Source organism: Sesamum indicum, linkage group LG6 (genome assembly GCF_000512975.1).
Source record: "Sesamum indicum cultivar Zhongzhi No. 13 linkage group LG6, S_indicum_v1.0, whole genome shotgun sequence".
Taxonomy (NCBI): Eukaryota; Viridiplantae; Streptophyta; class Magnoliopsida; order Lamiales; family Pedaliaceae; genus Sesamum; species Sesamum indicum.
Window position 1 is genome coordinate 12600987 of NC_026150.1, and position 17220 is coordinate 12618206.

Below are 17220 nucleotides of genomic sequence, written 5' to 3' on the forward strand. Positions count from 1 at the left end.
GAGAATAGTTGAATAAGGGCCATTTTCATGTCCGCACTAACTCTCGCCGTCATCCCCTCAAGAGTTGTGTTGATGTCCTCCTCCTTCGGGTTAATAATACAAAACTAATGCTGAAAATGCTCCAAAATTGTAGACTGCACGTCTGACGCCAAGTACACCACTGACCAGCTAAATTGCGGAGGCGTGCAGTGGAATTCTTTTTCTATCGTGAGGTTGCCATAGCGTGGAAATAAGTTGTATTATGATTTCCTTCCTGAAATCATTGAGCTTTCCCTCTCTGTCCACATAATCTCCTCCAGGGCTAGAATCTCTTCCGTCATGAAGTAGTTGACTCGGTAATAGGACTCTTAGCTAACCCATCAAGTTGCTCTTCAATTTTCTTGATACGTAGCTTAACCCTACCAAAGCTAACCCGTTCACTATTAAGCAAACTAACCTGCACGTTCCTGATACATTCCAAAATCTGCTCCCCGGCCCTGCTAACTATGACCTGTTGCATCTCCAACCACACCAAATGACATACTCACATTCAGGCGATCGAGCCCACGTAGCCTCAAAGCGGGATAACTTCTTAGGCTTAAGTGTCACTCTGCGTCCGCTTGCATATTCAACACTAAAGTGCAATGATTCAAACCTCTAGCAACCCCTACCTCTACATGAGCATTAGGGAATAACACCTTCCAACCCGATGATGCACACGCTCTGTCTAAGCAGACCCGAATAGTATCTGGAGCATCCCTCATGTTAGACCATGTGAAACTTTATCCCCACAGTACCCCAAATCCATGAGCCGGCAGTCCAATAGACACGAACGAAAAGCCTCAATCTGATGCCGAGGTCATTATGTACTTGTCTTCTCATGAGAGGTTGTATTTCATTAAAATCTCTCATGCACAACCATGGGTGAACAAAAACTCCATTGAGCACATTTGAAGCAAGTTCCATGTTAAGCTACCTTAGGGTGGTTGTATATTCCCGTGAAGCGCCATCCCTCTGTGTCATCATTGTTCGAGACTCCTACGTCAATGTGAGACACTGAGAGCGCTAAGTTGACATCCTACGCATAGTAAAATTAGATCTTCTCCTTTGCGTTGAGTTGCCAACTTACTTATTAGTAACATGTGGAGTCTGTTTTATTATAATCAACCCTTAAGAAACTATATTCTAGTAGAAAAATGATCTGGAGCAGCCGCATTTCAAACCACATAAATTTTATAATTTGAAATTACCTTATATAATATTTTCTACATACATCCACAACTTGACCAAAAATAATTTTGACCAGGGTGGATGTCGCAGGTCCAAGTACGGGGGGATTGTTGTTGGTCGCATGTCCTTGATTCAGAAGCAAGGATCCGACCTTGGTCCTCAATCTTGAAGTATGGATTGGCCTATAACACAAATCATTATACTCGCTACAATAGTCTCATCTTAAACTCTCTGATACTTAAGTCAAAATTTTTTTAAATAATAGGGATTGGAGAGCTAGACTTACATAAATGCATACCTACCAAATAGGGAATAACGAATACTTATAGCGCAAATGTTCGTAAATGTATAGATCCAAATGTCTCCAATGGAGCCTTTGATTGGAAAACACATAGCCCAGTATTCACGTTTTGGTGCGTTGGTCAGTCGACTAGGGTCAGGCTTGAGTTGGATTAAAAAAATATACGTACCTATGTCCTATTGTATAATTTGCAGTCTTAAGGCATTTTCAGGGACATAAGAGAGTTCTTTTGAGAAATTTTACCAGATAACCCCCCATGAAATTCCTAAGACTAAAGAATATTTAATGACTTGAGAATACCTCAGAAAGACCATTTGCCATGAAACAAAAGTTAGAAGAACTTATACATATATACACATATGTATATATGTATTTAGTACTAGGTAAGTACGTCGTAGAGAACGAATATTACAAGTTACGTAGAAGATTATGATTGAATGATTAATGTATTGTGTGGCATGAAAGCGCAGTGCCTCCGACCCCATCATCTCTGTCTGTTGGGCACATTGTCGTTGGGATTGGGCACATGAATAACACGAGTGAATGTGTGAGCGAAAATTAAAAGAAAGCGAGATGATGATGACGATGATGATGATGTGAAGACAGTGGTTAGTTTCCGGGGAGCTTTTCTCTTAGATTTTTAAGGTCTAACGTCAGGTTTCAAGACATGGACATCTCTGCCCCTCACCTTTTGGACTTGTCCAGACCTCCAAAGTCCAATCTGGGACCCCCCACCCTCTATGCTACCTACAATTGGCCCCCAACGACCCCTCGATCCATTCCCTATGTGGATATTTAAATACAAAAACAAATATATATATATATATATATATATATGCATATATGATAATTTTAGTGTATGTTGTTTCACTATTTCTGTATTCTAAGTGACAAAAAGTTTATTTGGTCTCACCAATACTTTTAAGATTTTAATAGTGACATGTATATATAATTAGCAAGAATGAATGGCAAAAGATTGTGCATAAGTTGTCCCAAGAACCAATTAGTGACAACCTAGTAAAATTGATTACTTATTATCACAATTACTTAAACTACATGACAATTTTATATATAATTTTTGTTATTAATTAATAGTTATATTATGATACAATTAAATATTTTTTATAATCATTTTAGACTTGTTGCTAATTAATATTATAATTTTCTTTTGTAATAATTTTGTATAATGTCGTCACTATAGTCAATTTATAACAACATTTTTATAGTAATAATACGAATATAATAAATAAAAATTATGTTTATTGTTGATAATTGTCATTGCAAACAATTCTAATGATTAATTTTTGCAGAATCTTTTCGTCACTAATTATTATAAGTGACACAAATTTTAACGCAAATATTCTTACTATTAAAGTATAATGTTGCCTAATAATTATTATTAGTGGCAGTTAATATATTTTCGATCATTTTATTTTTTTATTGTTGATTTTCTTTTCTGGTGACAACATAATTATATATTATATAAACAAGGAGATTTATATTATTTTTATATTGTAATGTTTAGTTTTTGATATTTTTATAGTCAATAATATAATCATAAAACTCATTATTAATAGAGTACAAGAAAATAGAATATTAGTGACAAAATATCAAGTGATAATTTTATAGTTATCACTAAAAATATATATTAAGTCACAATAATTTTAATTTGTCAATTGTATAATTATGAGTGACAAAAATTTATATAAAGTTATCACTAAATACAATTAGTGACATATCTATTGTGACGACTTAGTTACAACATAATATAGTAACAATTATTATTTATTGTAATTGGGTTGTTACTATACATGAGTTACTAATCGTATGTATTGATAACTTTGTACACATTGTTTTGTCACTTAATATAGAACAGTTTTTACAAAATAATAGTAATTATTAAAATCATAAATTTATTACTGTGATAAAATAAACTTTTTTGACATTAAATATATATAATTAATGACAATATTAAAATTGTCCCCTAATTTTTCTTATCACTGATTTTGTATTTTTTTTTTGTAGTAAATACATAGGATATGATAATCTTATAATTTATAATATTTTCACATTGATATATATATATATATATGGAAAATTTTCTGTTCGAATATTGTAAAGCGGTTGGTAGTCTTGAAGTTGCTGGAGACCCCACTTGAAGCCCCATGATACCGAACCATGCATATTTACCCTACCACTTCATATAAATCATCATCTCCTTCTCTCCCGTTCCCCATAACTTTTCCCTCTAAATTCAATCTCTTTTCGCTGAAAAACAGGGTTTTCTCCTCGGCAGCTTCTTACTTGATTCTCTCTCTCTCTCTCTTTCTCTCTCTCCCTCTCTCTCTCTATATATATATATATTTATATTTATATAACGGGCAAGATACATATGCATACGATGTCGGACAACATGAACTTGTCCGTGAATGGTCGGTCCCAAGTCCCTCCCGGATTCCGTTTCCATCCGACGGAGGAGGAGCTTCTTCACTATTACCTCCGAAAGAAAGTGGCTTACGAGAAAATCGATCTTGATGTCATACGAGACGTCGACCTTAACAAACTCGAGCCATGGGATATTCAAGGTAATTTTGAGGATGTGCTGGAATTCTTGGTACCAATTTCTTTTACTAAAATGATGTGAGACCCTCTGCTTGTTTCATGTACGTATCGACGTTTTCGACACCATTGATTTGATATAGATCTCTCATTTTTTGTTTAAAATTTGTTTATAGAGAAATGCAAGATAGGGTCCACCCCACAGAACGACTGGTACTTCTTCAGTCACAAAGACAAGAAGTACCCGACGGGGACAAGGACAAACCGGGCGACTGCTGCCGGTTTCTGGAAGGCGACAGGGCGGGATAAGGTGATATACAGCAACGGAAGGAGAATTGGAATGCGAAAGACTTTGGTTTTCTACAGGGGAAGAGCTCCACATGGCCAGAAATCAGACTGGATCATGCATGAATACAGGCTTGATGATAACACTCATGACTCTGCTCATGTAATTCATTCTTTCAACCCCTTTTTCTTGCTGCACCTTTTTGTTTAGTCGCCTGATTAATAATTAAGTCATCCCTTAACTTCTACAATAACAGGGGGTGCAATTTTGGTCATGTCACTATAGGGATTAGAATTTTCATTTTATTGGAATTTAATTTGACAATTAAGTCTTCTAATGTTAAAAAGATGGGGACATTAAGCATAAAATTCCATAGAAATCGCTAATTTGAGAGGCAATGGCATGTGGCCAGAAATTCAACTTTTAGGGCTCACTTGAGACGTACATGCTTCATCCCAATTAGAATTTGAAAATTTTAGTCGATTTTGTCCTTAATGTCCCATTCTTTTTAAAGGGTTAAATGCGATTTACCCTCTGTGATATATGAAGTAAGTAAAAAATTCCATGTGAATTTTTTTTAGCAAATTCTTCATTTTCCACATGGATAATTACTATTTTTTTCCACAAAGAATTTTTTGTTTATTTCACATATCAGAGGGGGTAAATTGTAATTTTTCCTCTTTTTAAATTGCAAAACCTGATTACCAAATTAAATTCTAAAATTATAAAATTATTATCCTGCATAATTACATGACTGAAAGTACAATTTTACCCTCAAATTTTATAATCATATATTAATTAATTATTTCCTTTACCAAAATAGAGCTCCATTAATTTGTTTCCGAAAAGTGGCAAATTAAATAAGACTCTATTATTTAATATATACTTCTAAAAGTACATTTATCGTGAATAACTCCTAATCACAATTTTCAAGAATAAAAGTATAAAGTTAATTATACAAGAACTTTACGTTTTGATCCATCCAAGTAGAGTCACATGAACATAATTTCTATGTCTGAAGATATTTACATGACTCTCAGCTGAGTTTGGTGTTTCACCTAACTCGTACCGTAATTCAGAATCTTTTCTTGATTTTGTGTGTTGTATACTTTCCTGACGCAAAAATAGCGCTAATCGCACAAATCCAGGGTCCAAGTATTGCTGGAGACTCGACAGGGCCAGAAGAAGGCTGGGTGGTTTGCCGCGTTTTCAAGAAAAAAAACTATCACAAAACATCTCCAGAGCTCCCCCTGATCACTTCATCCATCTCCAGAACGTCGAACCTTCCACGAAACGATGGTGTCCTGGATCAGATACTCATGTACATGGGAAGATCATCATCTTCCAGCTGCAAGCAAGAAAGCCATGATCAATCCAGGAACGACGAAAACCTGCTGGAGTTTCCTAATCCTGCAGCAGACTTTGCCCACCTTCCAGGCCTGGAAAGTCCACCACTTGATCCATCCTACAAGTCTCCAGGCCCTGACGATATGGTAACAGACATCGGACCCTCATCGGCTGATTGGGTCGCACTGGACCGCCTGGTGGCTTCTCAGCTTAATGGCCAATGTTCCAAGCAATTTTCCAGCTTTAACAACGAAGATTTCTGCTTTTCCTTTGAACATGACGAGATGCAATTGGTGAACATGCATTCTTCTCATGATCATAGACCAAATCACCAGATCTCAAGTTCAGACGCTGATTTTTGGAGTTTTGCCCGATCCTCGTCGTCGTTGTCATCGTCGTCTTCGGACCCGTTATCTCACTTGTCTGTATAATACAAGTTAAATGATATATATATACGGTTGATGAATCGTAGGTTTGAAATCATAATAAATCTAGATTCTGAAAGAATATACGTATATATATACATGCATGTTACTGTATTGTGTAAAATTAATATGGAATTATGAGATAAGATGATATGGATGGCTGATTCACCAACTAACCATGTATGGTATGGTTTGACATTATTAAAACCATGTTTTCTCTGGGAGCATCATTGTCTGAAACGATACCTCCGTACTGACAGAGAATGTCTGCTATTCTCCCTTGATATGCGTGTAACTTGTCTTTTTTTTTTTCCGAAATTCTATTCTATCAATTGGGACATTAATTATTATGTTTTTGGATTTAGTAAACATTAACAGTTATACAAGTAATGTATGAACATTGAAATCTTATAATTTATTGCAATAATCATGGATGTCTATATGATGATGTCATTATTATGCAATCATATTTATATATATATCCTAGGTTTTATAAGAATCTTTCCGTATTAAATCTCTATCACATATTTCACTAAAAGAAAATATGGGTTTTCGTTATAATTAATTATTATAATTAAAAGTAAAAGCTAGTAGTGAATATTAATTAATAATGATTGTGCGGTGTCGATTATTAGTCGTTATTTTTACAAATAAATTCAAAATATTAATTATAACCAAAACTACAATAAATATATTTTCTAGCTATACGTAAAATCATAATTTATTGACTAATTATGGTCAAACTTTAAATTTTTATATCGATTTTATTTGATTGTATTAGATAGTATTAATTTGCTATAACTTTTAAAACGTGGTGATTTATATTTTAAAAAATAATTCATTCAATTTTTAAAGATTTGAGATGATAAATATTAGGGTAAATTGCATAATACCCCATGTGTTCTAGGAAAATAGCATGAAATCCTCATGTGTTATATTTATATACAAAAAAACCCAACATGTTATTAAAAAAACAAATTATCCATCTCTGACGGAGAGTGATGAACACGAGCCGATAGTGCCAATTGGTATCATTTTTTTGGCCTTTTTTAATGTTACTTTTAGTTAATAAATGTCCATTGTGCCCTCTGCTTTGTTAGACATTTAAGGTGTGGAAATACTTTTTCATTCTCATTTTGTGAAAAGCATTATTTTAATAAAGTATATATTATTGATTAATTTGATTTATTATTTAATTTAATATATTTTAAATAAATTGTATTTATTTATGAAATATATTGACTAAATATTAAAATACTTCAAATATATATAATTTTTAAAATTTAAAGTTAAAAATACGAAACTATTATACTAAAATCACTTTTCAAATTTAAGTATTTATATAAATATAAATATAAATCTATTATAATAATTATATATTACTAATTAAATTAAACTATTATTTAGTTTAAACATGTTTTCATCAAAAGTTGTATTTATTTATAGAATATACTAATTAAATGTTAAAATACTAAAACATTGTATAATATATTAAGTTATTTATAAAAAAATATTTAAATTAAAATGCCATATGCTTTTAAATTAAAAATTTAATAGTTATTTTATTATATTTAAAATTTTGAAAAATAAATTATTTTTACTTTATTTCTAAAAAAAATATTTTTCAAAATAAAATTTATTTTATATGTATGTATATTCTTTATATAAAATAAATAAAAATCTAAAACTAAAAGAATGTAAAACAAAATAGAAAAGTTAATGTCTTCCTCACCACAGTTCTCATCTCCCCCTCCGCCTCCGCTCGTTGCAGGTCATTACACATTGTCGCTTGATGACTCAGGTTTTGGACGACGGGGGCGCGATCGCCCTAGCGCCATCACCCAGATCCATCGAGATCGTGCCCAATCGAGTCACCGCCCCTTCCAGAAGAGGGCGACGGTGCTCCCTTCTGCTGGCAGCTGAATCGCATCTAAGACAGTGACCGCCTGTCACGTTCTTGTAGAAATTTGGGTGGGAAAATGAAGAAGAAAACGACAGAGAAGAGGAAGCAGAAAAACTTCATAAAAATTTCATTAAAAAACTGAAAATGGTTCCTCCTCAGTACATAAAAACATCCAATGGATCTTATCATTAATTGAATTACAATTCTCTAAAACTATTCCCAGAATTGTAAGGACCAAGCTCGCGCCTCCCTTCTCTGGCTCTTTCTTTCTGCAGAAATCTGAACTCCAGCAGCTCAGATGTTGTCACCCACGCCTGCACCAGGAGCTGCCACATGTCCCTCTTTCACTTCCTCAGCAGCTTCCAAAACGAACGTCGCCTTTTGCCAAAATCCCCAATTCTCTAGCTCGCCCTAATTTCGAAGCAGAAACGGCGTCGCCCTTGCTCTAAATGCCCAATTCCCCTTTTAATTCAGATTTGCCCTTGATCGAACAGCTCAGATCATCCTTCACCATCCAACGGCCACTTAAAGAAGTCGCATTTCCCCTTAAAATCGTGACATTCCCTCCTTTTTTTCTTCCTTGCCCCAAGGATCAAAGTCTGGGAAACGAGCTGCCATGGAATGATAATCTTCCCAGGTTGCCTGTTCTGGAGAAGAATGTGACCAGTGGATAAGAACTTGTGGTACCCCAACATTATTTCGAGGAATGAGCCTCCTTGCTAGGATAGCCAGTGGAAAAACCTTGTAAACTTCATCCTCCATTTCAGGTAGATTCACAGAGGGCATGTATTTGGAGCCTATCTTCTTCTTCAGAAGAGAAACATGGAAAACAGGATGAATTTTTTATTCAGGGGGTAGAGCAAGTCTGTAGGCCACCTTCCCCACTCCCTCAATCACTGCATAAGGCCCAAAGTATCTCACAGATAATTTCAGATTCTTCCTTAATGCTACTGAAGCCTGCCTGTAAGGTTGTAGCTTAAGGAAGACTTCATCACCAATGTTAAACTCTCTTTCTGTCCTCTTCTTATCCGCGTATATTTTCATCCTTTGTTATGCCTGTTGAAGGTTTTCCTTCAACAATTGAAGTACTTTAACCCTGTTCCTCATCAATTCTTCAACATATGAGTGATGACTTTGTAAATAAGGACCAATTGATTGTTGATTTGGAGGATAACCATATAGTGCCTCAAAAGGAGTAGCTCTAAGCCCCGAATGAAAATTGGTGTTGTACCAGAATTCAGAAAGAGATATCCACTGAGACCACCTTTTCGGATGTTGATGACACATGCACCTGAGATATGTTTCCAAGCATTGATTCACTATCTCTGTTTGGCCATCTGTTTGAGGGTGATAAGCAGACGACATGTCTAAGGAAACCCCAGTTAAACTAAATAACTCCTCCCAGAAGTAGCTTGTGAAAATTTTATCCCTGTCAGTCACAATACTAAGAAGCAATCCATGCAATTTGTAAACATGTTCAAAGAATATCTTTTCAATGCTAACAACAGTGTAGGGGTGTTTGAGAGCAATAAAATGGGAGTACTTAGTCAATCTATCAACTATAACCAAGATGACTTCCTTCCCATCAGATTTAGGTAACCCTTCTATGAAATCCATATATACGCGATCAAGCTTGCTCAGGTATCTACAGTGACTTTAGCAATCCAGGATAGGCCTTGTTTTCACTTTTAGCTCGTTGACATGTCTCACACTCCCTGACCCAAGTGTTGACCTCTTCCTTAACAGTTGGCCAAAAGAACAACATTTTCAGCCTTTGTAATGTCCCTGTGATTCCAGAATGTCCCCCTAGAGCAGAATCATGCATGGTTTTGATGATTCTCTCTCTCAATTATCCTTGGCTTCTAATACATATTTTGTTTCCCTTCTTCAAAATTCCATAATGGTAACTATATTCAGGATGAGACTGGGCATCTAAAACTTTAGCTTGAATGATAAGTTGGAAATAAACATCTCCTCCATAGCTCTCTTGTAGTTCTTATATCCACAAGGGTAGCTGAGTGGAAATGGCACTAATAATTTGGATACCCATATCTGTTGGAGTATTGAATCTACCCTTTGATCAAGTATATGCTTGAGGCTCTTTTGATCAGTCTTAATAATGAAGTGGTTCCCTTGAAGGTAATGTTTCCATTTAGTGACAGCTAGTAGTAAGGCCAGAAACTCCTTCTCATAGGTGGACAACCCAAGGTTCTTGGGTGCTAAGGCTTTACTCAAGTAAGCTATAGGCTTGCCTTCTTGCATGAGTACAACACCTATTCCCTTCCCACTTGCATCAGTCTCTACCACAAAAGGTTTAGTGAAGTCAGGTAAGGCAAGTACAGGAGCAGTGGACATTACCTCCTTCAAGTGCTTGAATGCTTCCTCAGCTTCCTCATTCCACAGAAATGCATCCTTCCTAGAAGTGAGGTTAGGGGCTTGCTTAAAAGACCATATCCTCGGATAAATTTTCTGTAATATCCTGTCAGTCCCAAGAAACCTCTCAAGGTCTTTAGGGAGGTTGGAGTAGGCCACTCTCTCATGCATTGCACCTTCTTAGGATCAGTAGCAACCCCATTTTCTGAAATAATGTGCCCCAAGTATTCTATTTGTAATTGTGCAAAAGAACATTAACTCTTCTTGGCATATAGCTTATGTTCCCTCAATAACTCCAAAACCTTTCTCAAATGCAACAAGTGATCATTCCAATATTTCTTGTAAACCAAGATATCATCAAAGAAGACCAGTACAAACTTTCTAAGAAATGATCCAAATACCTGGTTCATCAATGCCTGGAAAGTGGCTGGAGCATTACATAGCCCAAAAGGCATTACTAGAAACTCATAGTGACCACTGTGAGTGATGAAGCTTGTTTTTGAAATGTCCTCCTGTCTCATTCTAATCTGAAAGTATCCTGACCTCAGGTCAATTTTTGTGAAGTATCTTGCACCATGTAGTTCATCCAATAATTCATCTATCACATGTATGCGGAATTTGTGCTTGATGGTAAGTTTGTTGAGGTATCTGTAATCCACACACAACCTCCATGCTCCATCCTTTTTCTTAACAAGCAACACAGGTGGCAAATGAGCTTCGGCTTGCCCTGATAATTCCACTCTTTAACATGTCTTTGACAATGTTCTCAATCTCTATCTTCTAACCATAAGCATACCTGTATGGGGGTTGTTTCTTTGGAATAGCATAAGGCATAAGATCAATCTTATGCTCTATGGATATCTCAGGTGGAAGGGATTGGGGTTCTTGAAACACATCTTCAAACCTCTGTAGTAATCCCTTGATTAATGGATTCTCCATCTCTTGTTTGCCATTGTTGTGAGCAGAAAACAGCTGGTACACCAGATCATGAGTCCTTCTCCCTAATAATCCACTTAAAGGCTCTGCTAATGAAGCTCTCAACTCAGCCTTCCCTGTCAATGCTCTCAGAACAATCTCTTTTCCTCTGTGAGTCATAGTGATAGTTCCTTCATTATAATCTAACTTGACTGGATTGTGAGACTTCAACCAGTCACATCCTAGCACAAAATCACAGCCTCCTAGCTTAAGGGTTCTGATAGGGTAAGAAAACTGGGACTCCTGCATCTCCCACTGAAGCATTGGACACATTGTTTTGCTTATAAGCCTGAAGCCATCTGCTACACTTACCCTCATAGGTGTTGTCTCCTTGGTTTCTAAGTTCAGGGCCTTCACCACCTTTTCATCCACAAAGCTATGGGTGCTTCCACTGTCCACTAATATGTGAATCTCCCTTCCATTTATCTGCCCTTGATCCTCAATGTTCCACTCCCTATACTCTCACATATAGAATGCAGTGATACAGTCACATCCTCCTCTTCTATTTCTTCAGTTGGAGTGTCTAATTGCTCTGTATCCTCTTCATCAGCTTTAATTTCTTCCTCATTCATCAAGACATAAGAATATCTCACCTTACATTTGTGTCCAGGTACAAAAACTTCACCACAATTATAACATAGGTTTTTCTCCCTCCTTGCTCTCATCTCAGCTTCAGTGAGCAGTCTCCTTGGTTGACTGTTTTCATTTCTGGACTTGTAACCAGGTTTGTAAGAAGGCTTGTAAGTAGGGGCCTTACTTACAGGTCTGTAAGCATTTTTAATGGGAGTATTCTTCACTGATTGTTGTGTTTTCTTAATGATGGCTTGCACAACTGTTTCCTGTTTCCTGGAAAGCATTATGGCTTGATTGAGGGTTACAGGCCTCAATGTGGCCACATACCCCTTTATCTCTTCTTGCAGGCCACTAATGAATTTCATCATAAAAACCTCCTCACTTAACTGTTTGTTAAAGATCAGCATTTGTGCCTCTAATTCCTCAAACTTCTCCAGATAGGCATTCACACTTGTATCCTGATGAAGTTTGTTGAACTCAGTCACTACATTCTCATAATCCAGATCTTCAAATCTCTCCAAAACGTTCACAATAAGTTCCTGCCAAGTTGGTTCCCCTCTCTTCTCTACAAAGCCTTGATACCATAGTTCTGCTCTGCCTTGCATGTGTATTGAAGCCAAGGCAATCTTTTGCCCCTCAGGAATAGGTATCATTTGGAAATAGCGAGTGCATCTTCTAATCCAAGCCCTGGCTTCTTCTCCATTGAAGAGTGGGAATTCCATTTTGTGAATGGAACTGTAACCTGTTTCAGACAAGCTGGTGTTCTCTCTACCTGCATTGTGTTGTGGAGCTACCCTAGAAAAGGATACTTCATCCACAGTTGTAGTCAATCCTTCCCCAAGGATGGACTTATTTCTGTTGTAGTTTTGAAGCTGCAAAACCACACTCTGGAATTGTTGCTGCACAATGACAAGTGTGTGTTCAATGTTTACTACAGCTGCATTGAGTCCTTCTTGTGCCTCAGTTAGCTATTCTAGACGAGCATTAGTGTGTTCCTCAGCAACCTGCCTCTTTGCCTTTTCATCAATTAACACAATATCAGTTTTTTTTATAGCATCCTATAGTTCTTTCAACCTAGTACCATCAGCCATTTTCTAAGTCCAAGGATCGAGTGGCTCTGAGGCCAAACTGTCACGTTCTTGCAGAAATTTGGGTGGGAAAATGAAGAAGAAAACGAGAGAGAAGAGGAAGCAGAAAAACTTCATAAAAATTTCATTAAAAAACTGAAACCGGTTCCTCCTTAGTACATAAAAACATCCAACAGATCTTTTCATTAATTGAGTTACAATTCTCAAAAACTATTCCTAGAATTGTAAGGACCAAGCTCGCGCCTCCCTCTCTGGCTCTTTCCTTCTGCAGAAATCTGAACTCCAGCAGCTCAAATGTTGTCACCCACACCTGCACCAGGAGCTGCCACGTGTCCCTCTTTCACTTCCTCAGCAGCTTCCAAAACGACGTCGCCTTCTGCCAAAATCCCCAATTCTCTAGCTCGCCCTAATTTCACAGCAGAAATAGCGTCGCCCTTGCTCTGAATGCCCAATTCCCCTTTTTAATTCAGATTTTCCCTTGATCGAACGGCTCGGATGATCCTTCACCATCCAATGGCCACTTAAAGAAGTCGCATTTCCCCTTGAAATCGTGACATTCGTCTATATAGGCAAGCAATCGTCGAACGCCTTCGTATTATATATATATATATATATATATATATATTATATCATATATATGTATAGTATATATAGAGTATATATATATATATATGAATTATATTTAAATAACTTAAAATATGAACCATTCATTTTTTAACAATTGAAGATCAATGACTCTTATAAGAAGAATATAATAGGCATTCAACACAAATTTTAACACCGTTAACCTTAGAAAGGGAGTCGGTGCAGTATTTTAAAAAATATATAAGAGTTTTTATCTAAATTTTTAAAATTAGTGGAATTTTATGCAATTTATCCTAAACATTACAAACACATATGGGCTGAAGTTATATATATACTCTGAAATGATTCAAAACTAATCTATAGGTGAAAAATTAAAACCCATGAATATGAGAAGATTGAATCACAAAACTTTTCCCATCCCACATCAATCAATCCTGGGAGAGTGAAAACTGAAAGCAGCTAGCACATTAGACTTCAATTGTCCAGGTAATAAATTTAATAAGGTATTGAAAGAGTTAAATACAGTTACTATTTTTAAAGTATCTATTCCACGTCAATTATACCCAAAGTGTTAAAACCTTTAAAACTCCCCCAGTCTTTACTTTTTAAGTTTGAAAAATTCATTTTATTCTTATAAAAATTATTTGTGAAAAATAAACAAAGAAATTTTAAAATGCCAAAATCACCATTTGTCTAATTTTAGTTTCATTTGTTTGCTTAAGTATAATTGTAGCTCATTTTATTTTAGTTTTACTTATTTATCAAATCAAGTTAAAAATAAATGTATACATGCATATATCAAATCAAGCTCTTTTAAACTTTCATAATTCTAAAATATATTGAACTCATTTGATTTTAGTTGTACTTGCTTGTAAAACCAAATTAAGAATAAATTTATACATGTGTATATATATATATTTACTTAAACGAATAGATAATGAATAATATTAAAGGGTTGATGAACTAATAAAAAAGTATAGAATTTTAGTATATATTTTTAATATATATTTAATATATGATAATTATATAAATATGATAATTTTATGTATGTATAAATTTATTTTTAACTTTGTTCGCCAAACAAGTAAAACTAAAATAAAATGAGGCACAAGTACTTTATGATTACAAAATAAAAAGAGCTCAATGAATAAGTGAAACTAAAATTAGACAAATGGTGATTTTGGCATTTTAAAAATCTCTTTATTTTTTTCACAAAGCAATTTTTATAAGAGTAAAATAATTTTTCAAACTTAAAAAGTAAAAGTCAGGGTTTTTTTTAAGATTTTAATATTTACCCCTATAATATCCAAAATAATTAAAAAGGTACAAATTATCCATTCCTCTAGAATCGTATCTAATGTGTGGAAAATACAACTGGGTAAGTATTTTTTGCCACTCAATGATCAAATTACCCTGTCTTCCCTAAACAATTGCAAAACCCCAATTATAATATTTTATATATTTAGATAAATTTTATTTATTTTAAAATTATATAACTTTAACATATAATATAAAAATATAATTTAATTTATATATAAAAAACAAAAAAATTAAAAAAAATTAAAAAAAAAGGGAAGGATGGTGAATGGGGGATGACAGACGGAAAAAGGAGGAGATGTCGTCATAGGAGGGAATAACGAAAGTGGGTGATGGTGCAAAATGATCGTTTCACTATGGATGGCAGAGAAAAAAGCGCTACAAGAGAGGGGCGCAGGTTAGAATTTTTTGAACGATAAAATGAAAATAACTCGTCAAGACTAACAGATCAGCAGTGGGTGAGGCGTCAAAATTCTCACCTTTGGACGGGCTCCAACGGTGGTAAGCTCGCGTCGAGAGTTGGTCAAATAACGGACTAAAAAGTAGTAGAAGATGGAGGCACAGGTAGGGTTTTCTAAACTAAAAAATGGAGATAACTAGCCGACATTTTAGAAGATTAGCGGTGGATGGGGTGTCAAAATGCTTGTCGTTTGACGGGCTTTTCAATGGTGGTAGGCTCGTGTTGAGAGGTGGTCGGACGGCAGAGATATGGGAGGAGAAGAAACCTAGACTAGATATATAAATATTAATGCGTGTCAAAATCGCACGGGTACGATGCTTTATGAACTTGAGCTCCTTGGTGGGCCGAATTCTTTGCAAGATTAGAGATGGGAACCTGCAAAAATAATATTAGCACTCCAATACTCGAGCCAGTATACAATATAGAAGCAATAATACTGAAAAGAGATAATATGAAAATGAGATAGTGAGTTACGATGAAAAATCTTGAGTAAGAACGAGTATGTATAGTAGAAATTGCTTGTGAATACTGGAAAAATGGTCACCTGCTTGAGGGGATTGAACCCGATTTTATAGCCAAAGTCCCCCAGTGGTAAGGGAATCTGGCCTCCGAAGGAGTCGAAGAGATAGTTGTAGTGGATAGGCCTCCTTAGAATCCTAATTATGTTGGTTGGAGAAGTCTAAGGGAGTCTAACTGTCAGGAGACCCTAGGGGGGTGAGGATCCCGCTTCATCAGGAGTTTGCACCACTCTTGTATTTTACATCCTTAGAATTATCGATCATGGTTTGAAATTATTTCTCGGGGGAGCCCAAAGTGGCATATAATATTTTTCCATAGGAATTTCATGACCTCCCCCTTTGTGATTCACGCGAGGGGCTCCGCTTCCACCTATTTCGTTGATAGTCAATGGCTACTAATAGGAATTTTCTTTAGCCTGAAACCAAAGGAGCTCTACTATATCCAGACCCCACTGAGACAAAGGGGCACAGAGAAAAGATGGTGGTGAGAGGCTCTGCTAGTTGATGTATAAGAATGGAGTGTTTTTGGCATCACTCACATTTGTCCACTAGCTACTTAGCCTTTTGCTTCATGGTGGACCAAATGTACCCGACCTATAGAGCCTTATTGGCCAGGCTCCATGTTCCTATGTGAGCTCCACAACATCCACCATGAATTTCTTTTAATACGTGGCATCCTTCTTCCCAGGACAGGCATCTTGTATAAGATGTCTTCCAAAAGCAAGAATCGAGAAGCTCGAGTTTCAAGTTTGGCTGCCTTCCACCGATCCTTGGGAGACTCCCTTCTTCCAACCACCCTAAAATGGGGTTCTCCAGTCCCCCCCAAGGGAAACAACTTGGATTTCCATGGAGGGCTAGGTTCCGACAAGTATTGTATGGTAATACGCCGAGTTCGCCAATCTTCCAAACACCTGGCTAGTTTGGATTGATAATCGACCTTATTATTTTCTTCCCTAGGGACTTGTATGAGCTGAAAGCTTTCAAACTTGTTTTTAGTTCTTTTATTCGTTGTACATACAACACCATATCATCCTCCTATTCGTATGTCTTGTATATTTGTTTGACTGTAAGCTAAGAATCCCAGTGAGCTACGAGATGTTCGGCTCCGGCTTTGTGGGCTATTCTCATCCCTATTACAGCAATTACGTATCAACAGTTACCACTAGGGGCAGTTACCTTTAACCACCCATTGTACGCGAAAGGGTGCAGCCATGCTTCTAGGTACCAAGGTAGGCTAGGACTAGCCATCAAATCATCCTAACAAGTAGTGCGTAATTCCAAGAAAATCTATCTCAAGCCTC

The 17220-nt window shown here is 36.1% G+C and overlaps 1 protein-coding gene across 1 annotated transcript; it reads left to right on the forward strand.

Moving 5' to 3' along the window:
* LOC105164468 (NAC domain-containing protein 12) lies at positions 3751–6340 on the forward strand. Its single transcript, XM_011083118.2, has 3 exons — positions 3751–4095; positions 4246–4517; positions 5504–6340. The coding sequence occupies exons 1-3, from the start codon at positions 3903–3905 to the stop codon at positions 6131–6133; spliced, it is 1095 nt and encodes a 364-aa protein (XP_011081420.2). The 5' UTR covers positions 3751–3902; the 3' UTR covers positions 6134–6340.

Coding starts and splice junctions, on each gene's coding strand:
- LOC105164468 (XM_011083118.2), top strand. CDS start 3,903: ATGCATACGATGTCGGACAACATGAACTTGTCCGTGAATGGTCGGTCC. Junction 4,096..4,245: donor CGAGCCATGGGATATTCAAG/GTAATTTTGAGG, acceptor ATTTGTTTATAG/AGAAATGCAAGATAGGGTCC. Junction 4,518..5,503: donor ACACTCATGACTCTGCTCAT/GTAATTCATTCT, acceptor GCACAAATCCAG/GGTCCAAGTATTGCTGGAGA.